At 48.2% G+C, this 13544-nt stretch overlaps 1 protein-coding gene across 1 annotated transcript in view; it reads left to right on the forward strand.

The window, feature by feature from the left end:
- The window catches only part of LOC107107890 (complement C4-like), a gene marked incomplete at its 5' end in the record, with an annotated part of 40203 nt that overhangs the window by 23822 nt on the left and 2837 nt on the right, over positions 1 to 13544 (forward strand). Inside the window, 6 exons of the mRNA XM_015408256.1 lie at positions 859 to 1042; positions 2496 to 2586; positions 5806 to 5880; positions 8095 to 8200; positions 9918 to 10007; positions 12542 to 12634. Coding sequence (XP_015263742.1) covers positions 859 to 1042; positions 2496 to 2586; positions 5806 to 5880; positions 8095 to 8200; positions 9918 to 10007; positions 12542 to 12634 — 639 coding nt within the window. The remainder of the gene's footprint in view (positions 1 to 858; positions 1043 to 2495; positions 2587 to 5805; positions 5881 to 8094; positions 8201 to 9917; positions 10008 to 12541; positions 12635 to 13544) is intronic.

Genomic DNA, 13544 nt, shown 5'->3' on the forward strand with positions numbered 1-13544 from the left:
GGGTGTGTATATAGTTGGCCTTGCAGGGCCGTTTGTTAGTTCCAGTGAGAAGTTCAATAAACGTGTGCAAACGCATGTTGTTGTCCGGGTCCTCCATGTGGCGAACCCAGTACTTTTCAAGACCAACAAAGTTTAACTCGGGGTATAAGCTTTCGTGTGCATGCACACTTTTCCAGAAGAAGTGTGTATGCACACAAAAGTCCCCTGGTGGTGGGGGGAGGAAGTGGCTGCTGTGTAGGGTTCCCAAATCCCCCCGGGGGGCAGATTTCCCCCCGCTTTCAAAGCCCGACTTCCGCCCCACACGGAATCGGGCCCGGGGGAAACTTCACCCCCGCGCGCACGTCACCCAGAAGTGACGTCGCACGCTGGGGGCGGGGCCACGCCATTTGAGGGGAAAACAAAGAGTTTTCCCCTCAAATGGCGTGGCCCCACCCCCAGCGTGCGACATCACTTCCGGGTGATGTGCGTGCGTGCACGAGTTAGACGCCGGCCGGGAGCCCCCTGCTCCCGGCCAAAATTCATTTGGCAACCCTACTGCTGTGGGAACAGAGTCAGAGAAAATGGCTACTGTGAGGGCCAGAAAAATCTGGATTTTCTCACCTACAAAAAACAGCCATCCAGGCTTTACTTCAGAGCAAAGCTGGTTTGAGAAAGAACAGAAAAGAGCTAGGGAATGGAAAAGAGCTAGAGGTGTACAAATGCACCACACCACTGAAGAGAAACAGGAAAAGAAGGAAAAAACCCTCCCACAAGCATTGAACTTGGGGCTGAAAACCCGTGTGGAACACCCCAATGTTACCCCTCTGCCCCTTTGCTCCCAGAGTCCTTGTCATTTTCTCTCATCTCTTCTCACAACAGCGGACGCTTATGAGTATTACTACGAATATGAAGATTATGGCTCAGACAGCTCTGGGCCAGCACAACGGCCTGCTGACCAGCCGCTCTCGCCCATCCAGTTGTTTGATGCCCGGCAACGTCGCAGGCGGGAAGCCAAAGGACCCGGAAAGTCCCAAGAGAAAGTCGTTTACAACGTCTGTTTGTGGTGAGCTCGAGTGAGGCCAGGCACAGCCTGAGGGCTAGAAGCTGGGTCTCCGCCCATTTTGGAGGGCTTTGGGTTCCGTGCCGGCTCTTCCTCTTTACAGCATCAGCGACCCCGTATAGAGGAACTGAAACTTTTGTACATAAATCAAGCATTCATTTTTGAAGGGCTTGCCTTTGTACCATAAAAGTATGAAAGATAACGCAAAATATAAGAACAGAAGAAGAGCCCTGTTGGATCAAACCAGTGGTCCCTCTAATTCCAGCATCCTGTCTCACACAGTGGCCAACCGATTCCTCTGGAGGGCCAACAACAGGGCCTAGAGGCCGAGGCCTTCCCGTGACGTTACCTCCTGGCTCAGGAATTCAGCGGTGTAATGTCTCTGAATGTGGAGATTCCCCTCAGCCACCGTGGCTAGTAGCCACTGATAGATTTATCCTCCATGAATCTAATTCCCTATTACAAGAACAAAAGAACATAAGAAGAGCCCTGCTGGATCAGACCAGTGAGGGTCCATCTAGTCCAGCATCCTGTCTCACACAGTGGCCAACCAATTCCTCTGGAGGGCCAACAAGAGGGCATAGAGTCCGAGGCCTTCCCCTGAGGTTGCCTCCTGGCTCTGGGATTCAGAGGTTTAATGCCTCTGAATATGGAGATTCCCCTCAGCCACCATGGCTAGTAGCCACTGATAGACCTTTTCTCCATGAATGTGTCTAACTCCCTTTGAAAACAATCTGTACTTGTGCTGGGTCTGCCAGGCAGCTTGATCTTTGTAACATACATTCAAAGTTTTTTGCTACCATAACGTGTCTGACTAGACTGTATACCTGCAGTGTAGCACTGAGACTGGATGACGCCCATGGACAGGGACCCTTTTCTGCCACTGCACCATCTTTGTGTGCCAAGCCTTATTTTGTTTCCTTTATGCATTCATTTATTTCCCACCTTTCTCCCCAATGGGGACCCAAAGCAGCTTGCATCGTTCTGTTTTATCTTCATAACAAGCCTGTGAGATCGTTTAGTCTGAGAGGATGTGACTGGTCCAAGGTCACCCAGCAGTCTTCCATGGCAGAGTAGGGATTCAAACCTGGGTCTCCCAGATCCTCATCCAATGCTTTAACCACTACGCCACGCTGGCAGTCACGCTTTCTCCCTGTGTTCTTGCGGAAGGGCATGTTAACCTGCCCGAACATTCGCAAAAAGATTGTTGCTTTGTAGAATTGTATTGCTTGGGGGTAACTGCAGTTTTCTGGCTGGGTTTATATGATGATATTCTTGTTTAGCTTCTCCAGCTTCTTTGGCTGTTTGGTGGATTCTTATTTCATTTAGTCGGTGTGTGCTGTGGGTTCAACCTGAACCATTTATCCACTTGTGAATCGGGATAGTTTTAAAAACGAATAAGGACACTAAATCTTTGTCCTGACCTCCCACTTCTTTCTCTTTCCTTCTCTTACAGGAGGCAACCAGGGGCACACGTCACAGGCATGGTCATTGTTGACATCACCATGCTCAGTGGCTTCGAGCCAAACAAGGACGACCTTGACAAGGTGTGTGTGTGTGTGTGGCGGCAGCAGCAGCAGCGGTCTGAGCTTCAGTTCCCTCAAATAACAAGTGCCGAGCTTCCAGTCTGCCTAGAAATACCTTCTGCTCTAGAAGCTTCCCTCCCCCAGTACCTCAGACGTTTGAGCGGGAAGACTAGGCCGTTGTCACCCAACAGATAGTTTCAGAGGGCAGTCATGTTGGTCTGCAGTACAACAGCTAGACTCAAGTCCAGTAGCACCTTAGAGACCAACAAGATTTGGGGGGGGGGCATAATTTATGAATATTTATTTATTCAAATTTATATTCCGCCCTCCCCGCAAGCGGGCTCAGGGTGGATTATGACAGCAGTAAGCTTTCGAGACAGAGTCAAAGCTCAGAGGAGGTTTTTTTGGGAGGGGGTGGGGTTGCATTTTCTAAATTAAACTTAAAACTTTATACAATACAAGCGGATAATTTTTTTAATTAACTTTTTATTGGTATTTTTGGTTTATAGCAGACAATACAGTGCAACTTTACATTATCAGATAAATATATACGGTACAAGGAACAAGCTTAGTTTTATGAAAAATATTATTCAAATGAAGATATACATTTTGGTTGTGCTTACCCGTGTTTGTTTTTGAGCTAAATCAGAAATTAGTACTAACATTTGTGTTTACGGCCTTCAACCAAACATTAATAACTCGTGTTTGGGTGTTTTGATATGTTCCCAGTCAAACTTATCTATGTTCATTTTCTCCACTATTGGGTACCATTTATCTAAAGGGCTAAGTAATTGACTTTCAGCATCTTCATTGTTTATGTAAAAAATAATCCCACACTTTGTGGATCCATACAAGTGGATAATTAACATACAATAAACCAATATACAGAGCTCAGAGCTGACTCTTAAAAGCTTATCCCCTGAAGATCTAAGATGCTACTGGATTCTAATCTAGCTGTCTCCCAGCAGTGGCTGAAACTCTCAGGGAAAGCTGAGCAGCAGATGTTTTATTGTGGCTGTTGGCCTGGAATTTCATGGCTGTAAAAGCCACTGTGTGTGGAATTTTCAGGGGGAAAGACACTGGCAAGGAACAGGTTGTTCCGAAAAAAGCAGAACACAATCCATATAATGTCTTTTATTGTGGTGAAAGTTGTCGGAGCTGACTTATGATTACCCCATCGTGTCTTCAAGGCAAGAGACAAACAGGGTTTTGCTATTTGCCTGCCTTTGCGTAGCAACCCCAGTCTTCCATGGTGGTCTCCCATCAAAGCAGAGGTCATTTCGGGGGGGATCGCAGTTCCCTCGGGTGAGGTATGGGGGGCGGGGCACATGACGCCCCGTCCCCTGCTTCCGGCCGCCCCGCTTCCGGCCCTCATTCAGCCAGGAGGAGGCAGGAGAAGAGGGAGGGTAAGTTGCTTCCTCCCTGCCTCTCCCCACGCCTGCCTGCCTGGGGCCAGGGAGGGCCTTCGCGGGGCTTCCTCGCGCTCCTGCCGGCCTTGCAGGTCCACTGCCAGGCCCCTCATGGGGCTCGGCAAGGCCGGCGACAGCGGCCAGGACCGTTGGGGGCGGGGTGTGTGGCCTTATGACACACTTCCGGTGATGTCAGGGGGTGTAGCATATGCTAATGAGTTATGCTAATGAGTTCCCCTAGCTCTTTTTCTACGAAACGACCCCTGCATCAAAGTATTAACCAGGGCTAACTCTGCTTAGCTTCTGAGATCTGATGAGATTGGGTCAGGCTGGGTCAGCCAGGTCAGGGAAGCCATCTTTTATTAGGACCAAGCAAACGACAAATTACAAGCTTCCAGGTGAAACATTCCCTTCCCCATCCCTTCTGCGATGCAAAAGGTCCCTTCTGAAGCTTCGTTACATGTGGCCACAGGGGTAATGTGTATTTTCTCTTTATGTTCAGCTGAGAAAGGCAGATTTAAACCCCTTCACTGATTTATTGTGTTGAGGAGTTCTTTTAAAATCCAGAGTAAATAAACAAGAGCCAGACACCATGTTTTTAAAGTAAAAGTAACCTTATCTAGTTTAGGGAAGGGAGCTTTGGAGAAAATAATAAGAACAACACAGTGAGTTTCTAGAGCTACATCATGACAAGGGCTATTTTTGGGCAGGAACGCACAGGAACAGAGTTCCGGCTGGCTCACGAGTTGGCCACGCCCAGCAGGAACTCATTAGCATAATAGGCCACACCCAACAGCAGGCACTCATTGGGATTGGCTACATTAGGGGTGTGTGGCCTAACATGCAAAGAGTTCCTGCTACAAAAAAAAAGCCCTGGGTTTTGACAACAAACTAGGTAAACAGAATAAGAAGCAAAAGGTGGGTGTGGCTGGATGACCACACTTCTGGTAATGTGGGGTGTGGCATAATATGCTAATGAGCTGCTCTGTCAGGGATGTGGCCTAATATGCTAATGCATTTCTGCTGTTGGGTGTGGCCTGTTATGCTAATGAGTTTCTGCTGTGCTTTTTCTACAAAAAAAGCCCTGATCATGACTATTGCATGGCTAAAACTATAATGGCATCTCCTTCCTCGCAAACAAAGAATGGAAGCTGGTAATAAAATGCAAACATCCAATACTTTGATCAGCCAGTCACAACTCTATAAATCATTTCATTTTACTAACACTGCCTACAGTTTTCCTGGGCTAACTGAACTCAACTTTTAATTGGTTACAGGTTAGTTAGGTGATTTCCTGTTTACTAAAAACAACAGTTAACTCCATAATGACTGAAAGTGCAAGTAACTTGTAAATATCCCAATATACTGACATCCAAGTAATTCTTAGTGGATCAGAATAGTCGTTAGGGTTCCCAAGTACTTACCGCAATCCGGTGGGGGACACATGCTCCCCGGCCGGAACATTCCTCCCTGCAACGCACCATGCCGTCGCCAGGAAGTGACGCTGGGCGACGCTCTGACAATGGGGCTGAAAACTCGATGGTACCATCGAGTTTCCAGCCCCATTGCCAAAGCGTTGCCCGGCGTCACTTCCTGGCGATGGCATGGTGCGGCGCGACTGTTGTCCGCGTGGGAATGCTCCTGGGAAGACGTATGTGTCTCCCGTCGAATCACAGTAAGTACTTGGTAAGCCCGATAGTCATCTGCTACAGCATCGTTTCGGAAAGGACGAAGGCTATGGTGCCCCACCTTGGGAGCCTTCTTCTAACAGGGGAATCCACCTGTTTGTTCCCTGGTTAACTTTCATCCTGTCTCTCGCCTGCCTCCTCAGCTGCGAGATCTCTCTGATCGGTACATCAGCCATTGGGAGACCCAAGGACGACGGCTGCTCCTGTATTTCATTTCGGTGAGAGAAGCTTGCAGGGGAGAATCAAGTAATGAGAGAAGTAGCCAGGAAAGGACAGCCTTCCCCGTCTGGTGATGGCTCTTTTACTCCATTGGACACAGTAGAGGCCCAGGGTTTCAAGATTCTGCTCTAGCTGGAAGGGTCTCCCTGAGGGTTTTTTTTTTTTGGGAGGGGGCTCTTCTATGAAAGAGTCTCCAATGGTACATTACAAATGGTATTCCAGGGGTCCCCAGCCTTTTTGAACCCGCGTGCAATCTTTGGGATGCTGCCACAGGGTGGTGGGCGCAGCTACAAAATGGCTGCCACAGGAGGTGGAGCCAAGCACAAAAGGTCAGGCGGTTCAGATAGGCCTAACCCTCCAGCACTTCAGGCAGAATTTCTGCTTAAGAGGATGCCTTTGTAAATGAACATATTGTTTGAAACATATTACCTTGCATATATACATAGATCCAGATGATCAGCTGTGTTGGTCTGAAGCAGTAGAACAAATTTAGAATCCAGTGGCCCCTTTAAGACCAACAAAGGTTTATTCAAGGTATGAGAAGAAGAGATTGGATTTATACCCCTGCCCTTCACTCAGAGCAGTTTACAAGCTCCTTTCCCTTCTCCTCTCCACAACAGACACCCTGTGAGGTAGGCGGGGCTGAGAGAGCTCTTTCCAGAACTGTCCTTGAGAGAACAGCTCTGACAGAACTATGGCTTGCCCAAGGTCATCCAGCAGCTGCAAGTGAAGGAGTGGGGAATCAAACCCCGTTCTCCCAGATTAGAGTCCGTGCACTTAACCACTACACCAAACTGGCTCTCGTGTGCACGCACCTACCTTGAATAAACCTTTGTTGGTCTTAAGGGGGCAACTTCTGCTTGCATAGACACAGTTTACCTTCCGTTAACATAGTAATTATCCTTCTGCTGTGGTGGCACCGGCTGCGAAAGCAACATTAAAAAAAAAAATTGTACAGGTTAATCAGATCTCTAATGGCGAAGTCAGAGGCCTCGCTAGACAAAAGCCCCACCTGACCCCACCCATTTTCTAACACACTTGGTGGGCACCACTGGCACCCAAGGGCACTAAGTGGGGGGGGGGGCCTTTACTTATTCCAAGCGGTGGTTACTCTGCAAGAAGCGTTCGGGTTGCCACCTTTTAAAATAGTGTTTCTCCTGTGTGTGTGTTTAAAAAGTAGCCTGGCATACGGAGAAACTAAGCCAGTACAGGAGCTTTTCCTGTTGTTTTATCTCCAAGGAAAGTTTAACCTGCTAAATTTCTCTGTATCTGGTTGCCGTTTAAAGGCACAGGGGGACAGCTCTCCGTTTACAGTTAGCAAGTTTCTAGCCCTTATGGCTGCAGAGATAAGGTCTGTACATTGCAGAAATCGGATTTCCCACCTTTAGTACAGCGGAAACACAACCAGTCCTGCCTGTGTGTTGTGACTTAGTTAAAATTAAGTAATTGGATGGGGATGAGAATGGGGGAATTACTACTTAATACAGAGTTATGAACAGGCTGTTTGCTAACTCACCTGTTGTGAGCAAGAATCTACAAGCAAAGACTGGAAGCCCCACCTCTTAATCCCAGGTGTTTGGAGGACTAGCTATAGGAATTCAGAAGGGAGATAAACTGTGTATATGCTTCAGTGGAGTGTGTTGCTACTTAAATGTTCCAGGATCGAACCATTGTATAAAAAACATTACATGATTTATAGGTACTCCTAATCTGATTTAGTGGAAAATCTAAGGGCTCTTATGATCACTGTATGTCTGATATATTTCGCTGCACTGTAAATCTGCAAGGAGATGTGCCGGTCATACAGTGATGTAATACCGAATCAGCCACTAGAGGGAGCAAAACAAGTGTGGAAAAGACACCCCCCTCCCCAAGTAACAGGGACACAAAAGTGACAAAGATGAGAATGTGAAAGAGCCCAGTGTTTTCTTGCTCATTCCATGCTTTCCATTGGTAAAGAAAGTTTCCATCTCTCCTCTGTCACCAATGATCTCTATCTCCTACTTCAGCCTCCAGTCCACTCATCCAAGTGGGGCCATAACTCAGGGCAGGATGTTTGTTTTTGTATGCAGCAGGCCCTAGGTTCAGTGCCCAATAATTCTAACACAAACTGTCCCGGAGTTGGCAAAGAGGCTCAGCCTGAATTCTGGATCTGGTGATACAAATTCTGGAGATACCGGTGATACAAAGCAATTTTGTGTATTCATATATAGGTGCCATTATCAGGACGTGAATGTGTCTCGTTTGGAGCAAAACAGCTGGTCCCTGTGGGAAAACTCCAGCCAGCAAGTGCCACGGTGTATGACTTCTATGAACCAGGTAAGCAAAAAGTCATAGACAGCAGCAATCCCCAACATGGCGCCCACTAGCGTGCTTCTGGGCACCTGCTTTTCTGAGTCTTGGTAATACATATAGATTTGAGTCTAGCAGCACTTCAGAGATCAACAGGGGTTTTCAGGGCACGAGCTTTCAAAAGTCAAAGCGCTCTTTGTCAGGTATAAGCTTTTCTGGTATCTGATGAAGGCAGCTTTGACTCTTGGAAGTTCATACCCCGAAAATCTTGTTGGTTTCTAAGGGGCTGCTGGACTTGAACCTAGCCGTTCTACTGCAGACCAACATGGCTACCCTTTGAAACCATGGCCCTTTCTGCACTGACAGCCTTGCTCCAGAGAATTGGAGGAGTCGAGCCTTAAGGGTTGATTTTGCAGTTGCACACATTCCCTCTGCACCGGTTTCCCCCCCCCTTCCAGGTTATTTATTTGTGTATTCTGCATTCTGCATCTACAAGCAAACCCCGCATTTTTTGAGCTCACTGGCTGTTTTGTCTACGATGAAGAGAAAGGCAAACGTCTTTCAAAACCTTTAACTGCAGGCCCAACCCCTCCCTCCCTCCCTCCGTGATTCTGCAAAAAGAAGGGGGTGGGGGAAATCCAGGCCCACACATGCAAGACTGACACATTCGGGAGCAGGGAATCCCCTAGTCCTTTATATTTACTGATTCCTTCTTATGCTCTCCCTGGCTTTGTAAAAGTTTGCCTGAGTGGGAGGACACATCCGCTTTTGTATTTGGAGAAGGAGGCAAAGACAACAGAATGGGGAGGGACCATCAGCCTGAAGAGAGAGAGGTGGAAACGGGGGAGGGCAGAGGGCAGCACTTAAATACCCGCAGGAACACTTCTACTTCAGGAAGGATTAGCAATTAGAAAGCAGATGAGACCAAATAATCACAGCAAAAGGAGTTTTGGTAACTGCGGGGCTACAGTGTGCTGGAAGCGGTCCGAATGCAGATTCCCGTAAAACAAATGCAGAAACAAGAGAAAGCCCTGACACAAACGGGAAGTGGGAGGGAATGCAGAATGGAAGAATAGGATGTGCTTAGAAACTGAGGCAAAATACGGGTGCAGAAAGGGCCTTATTTTGGTGATGCGTGTAAGTTTCCCCAGTGAGGCAAGTAACATTCCCTCTGGTTGCTTTCAGTTCAGGAAAACAGCAGGGGGGGGGAGGATTAGGCCCTCCCCCCCACATGCTGTGGTCCTGATCTAGATTAGGTCCCTGTGTGCCTGGGAATTAAGCTTCCACAGAGAACTGCTAGGGCACATCTGACAGGACTCGGGGCAACAGGACCCAGGGCAGATACATAAACAATCTTACGTGTATGTAAACAGTGGTCGGACTTTGGGGGCACTTGACTTATGGGACAGGGACACTGTGTGAGGAGAAAACTGGTCCACTTCTACTTGATTTTAAGCCACCTTGTGTTTGCCCATGTGATACTGTACACAACGAGTTTCTGCCCCCCCCAGCTTTTCCCCTCTGTACTAATTGAGCTGATTCCATTTGGCACTGCACCTCTGCATCCTCACTTCCTTCTCTGCAAACACCCCTCCCACCCCCTGCCTGGGGTATAAGGACTCCGAGATCTCCATTCCATTGACTTTCACAAGCTTCTATCCTGGAAATCTTGTTGGTCTCCAAGGTGCTGCTGGACTCCAATCTGACTTACACGTATCCCTGTTGTTCTTCTCTCCCACTAAAGCAAAGCGCTGCAGCACCTTCTACGGAGCGCCCAACAAGCCCCAGTTTGTGTCGGCCTTGTGCTCGGAAGACGTCTGCCAGTGCGCGGAAGGTAAGGCTACCTGCTTGGCCTGAGTGCGAGATCGAGCTTTAGGCATTGGCAGGACCTAAACAAAGACTTCCAATTGGCCAGCCAGGCAAGAGATCTGCCCTTCCTGCAGGGCCACAGCCAGAAAGTTTTGGTGGGTGGGGCGTGGGGAAATCTGGGGGTGCACCCTGGCTGCACCTGCTGCTCCTCTTGCAGCCGCAGAAGCAGCAGCTCCGGCTCCACTGCTACCTCTAGTCTTCCTCTAGTCCTTTTGATTGAAGATACTCAATTCCAGGCTGCTTTTCTGTGTAAGCTGTAGGGGTGTGTGTGTGTCTCGGACTCCCTCTATTTTGCATTTTGCGATTTTATTTTATTTCGTGCAATTTTATTTTATTGCATTTTAAAAAACCTATTTATTTTTGGCCTGGAAAAAAGAAAATATGAGACTGATGCTCCCCTGGGGTCATTTTGGAACATCCACATGCATCTTACATTTTTTAAAAAAATGAATACATCAATTTTTAAAAATTCCCTCCCGAATTTTCTTTTAAAAAATCTGTCTGAGTAGAAGGAGTGTACCGTTCTTCGGTCAAGGGTATACGATAGCTGCGCTCCCCTGCTAGAACCTCCAAACAAGCTCAAGGTCCATTTGTAGAAGAACATAGGGTAGTCAAGCTTCCAAGACTCCAGACACATCCAAGTGAGGCGCTGCATGTGGCAGTATGCCATTCTTTTTTTAAAAAAACCAACCTTGTCTGAGGGAGCCTGCGCTCATCTGTGGGGGGGCATTGCCCCCCAATTCCCCCGGTGGCTATGGGCCTGCCTTCCTGCAGTCAGGATGCACTGCTCACTTGACCAAAGGGTCAATTGAATCAAGGAGGGTGTGTATCTGGTAGCACAACTGCAACACGGCTGGGCACATGCTCGCCAGCTGAGTTACATGAATCCCCTTCGCTGTTATTAATGCTCTCCTGCCACATGCCCGTGAAGTCAGGAAGAGCCGGGTATGGTGGAAATACTGGCAATCCATAGGGAGCTCTCGGAAGCTACCCAACCTTGCAGTACTCGTAATGTTATGTGATATTATGTAATTTAGCTCTTCCCACACAAAGGAATCTGCAGCTAGGGGGGAATATGTTTTGAAGGGCCACTCTGAAAGCCGAGCAGAGTCTCTGCACAGCAGAATTCTATAGTCTGGCTGCTTGAAGAATACGTTCCCACCAACGCTTCCTCTAAGCTGTGGAGTCCTGTGAGCAAAAATTATACTTTGTGAGCTACTGGCGTTAAAGTTGTGAGCGAGCGATTTGGCTACTGCATAAATTAGTTTGCTCTGGAGCCATCCTCCCTGAGCTAAGAGAAAAAATGTGTGAGCCGGAGGCTAAAAAACTGTGAGCTAGCTCACGCTAATTCAGCTTAGAGGGAACACTGGTTCCCACCAAGGCTTGTTACTGAGAAAAGAAACAGTTCTTTATTGTGAGAAAACTCCATACCAGACAGGAAAAGGAGAGTAAAGGCTTTTAGCTATCTGTCTAAGCCAGTTTGGTGTGGAGGTTAGGAGCGCGGACTCTAATCTGGGAGAACCCGGTTTGATTCCCCACTCCTCCACGTGCAGCTGCTGGTGTGACCTTGGGTCAGTCACAAGTTCTTTCAGAGCTGTTCTCTCAAGGGCAGTTCTCGAAAGAGCTCTCTCTCAGCCCCACCTACTTCATAGGGTGTCTGTTGTGGGAAGGGAAAGGGATTGTAAGCCACTCTGAGATTCCTTCAGGTAGTGAAGGTAAAGGTAAAGGTTCCCTTGCTCGAAAACCAGTCGAATCCAACTCTAGGGTTGCGGTGCTCATCTCCGTTTCAAAGCCGAAGAGCCAGCGCTGTCCGAAGACATTTCTGTGGTCATGTGGCTGGCATGGCTAAACGCCAAGGCGCACGGAACGCTGCGTATAAATCCAAACTCTTCCTCTTCTTCTAAGCTAGGATGGAGAGAGATAGTAGAAAGTATGACTGGAAGGAAGGAACCCCCTGAGGGTAGCATTCTGGGTAACAAAGGGGCAGCAGAAGGAGTTAGATGAAGGAAAGGTCAGGGAGCACCCTATCTAGCCTTCACTGTCTACTGCCCTCAACTCCAAAGTCTGTGCTAGTATTAAGAGACATTGCACAGTCCGTTCCTCCCAATGCCATCCAACTTTTCACGTAGCGAGTGAAGCAAGTACAGCGCAACAGGTGCCCGCTGTTGGAGGGCAAGAATCACCATTTTCAAGCTACTGAATCAGCAGCAGTTTCTCCCTGAACAGGAGCGTTTCCTGTGATCACTTCATTTGGGCGGATAGTGATAGACACTTTCAGGAAAACCACCACATCTGAAAAGCCTCCTTGAGAACCTGGGAGGGGCAGGTCCCTGTCCCACCCCTATTTCTCTCCCACAAGCAACCAAGGCATCCTGTCTCCCAGATTCTCCTGTTTCCCCAAAGAAGTCCGTTTTCCTCCACAACCACTTTGTGCTAATGGCTCCGGAGTCTTCCGGGGAATCCTGATCTCATCTCTCTCTTGATTCCGACCCCCCACAGGTGCCTGCCCCCGTTTGAAGCGAAGCCGTGAAGAGGCCATTACGAAAGCGACTCGCATGGAGTTTGCATGTTACAGCCCCCGTGTGCATTATGGTGAGAGATTACAGATATCTCTCTCTCTCTCTCTCTCTCTCTCTCTCTCTCTTTCTATCACTATCTTTTTTTGGCTCCTGCCTTCATGTGTCCCCCCCCCCGGCAACCTACAAAGAGTATTTCTTAACATACTTTTCCACAGGGCACAATTCCTTGCCATTTGCCCGCTCTAAGGTGCCCTCTTTATAGCTCTGTAATTGCTTTTTGCCTTGCTATTATTATTGGGATATTTGGTTAATATAGCAGAGTTTTCCCAGTCACAGAACCACGTGATATTGCATGCAGTAAAATAAATCTCCAAAGAGGTATATTGCAAAAAGTAAATTTTACATTTGTTCAGGTAGATTAAGAACCTAAGAAGAGCCCTGTTGGATCAGACTAATAGTCCATCAGGTCTGTCTCACACAGTGGCCAACCAGTTTTTCTGGAAGGCCAACAACCAGAGGACGCCAGGCACGCTGGGGGCCCTGCCCCCAGCGTGCCCGCGCCCGCGTCCCTGCCAGTGACGTGCACGTCGGGGTGGAGTTCCCCCCGGGGCCCGATCCGGCGGTGCCAGGGAACAGGCCTCTGGGGCGGGGATTCCCCCCCCCCGGGGGGGACTTGGGATCCCTAGTGAATGGGGAGTTGCTGACAGAGTGGCCCTTTGGCCTGATGAGGCCCATTGTTCCTGCAGAATTGGTCTGGAAAACCTCAAGGCTTATTTTCCTCTGAATATAATTGATTGGCTCAAACTGACTTTCTAACTATTATTATATAGCAACAATTGCTGTGATTGTACTTTTCCCTTGTTTCTTTCTTACATAAACTGCACAACATCTAGGGCCTTTTGTCAAACGTAGCTTGTGCGGAACCAGTATTAAAACAAAAAAAGTTTTTCTTTAAGTTAAAAAAGGGGGGGGGGGAACGGATA

This window comes from Gekko japonicus, unplaced genomic scaffold, assembly GCF_001447785.1.
Source record: "Gekko japonicus isolate JY-2015 unplaced genomic scaffold, Gekko_japonicus_V1.1 scaffold5458, whole genome shotgun sequence".
NCBI lineage: Eukaryota > Metazoa > Chordata > Lepidosauria > Squamata > Gekkonidae > Gekko > Gekko japonicus.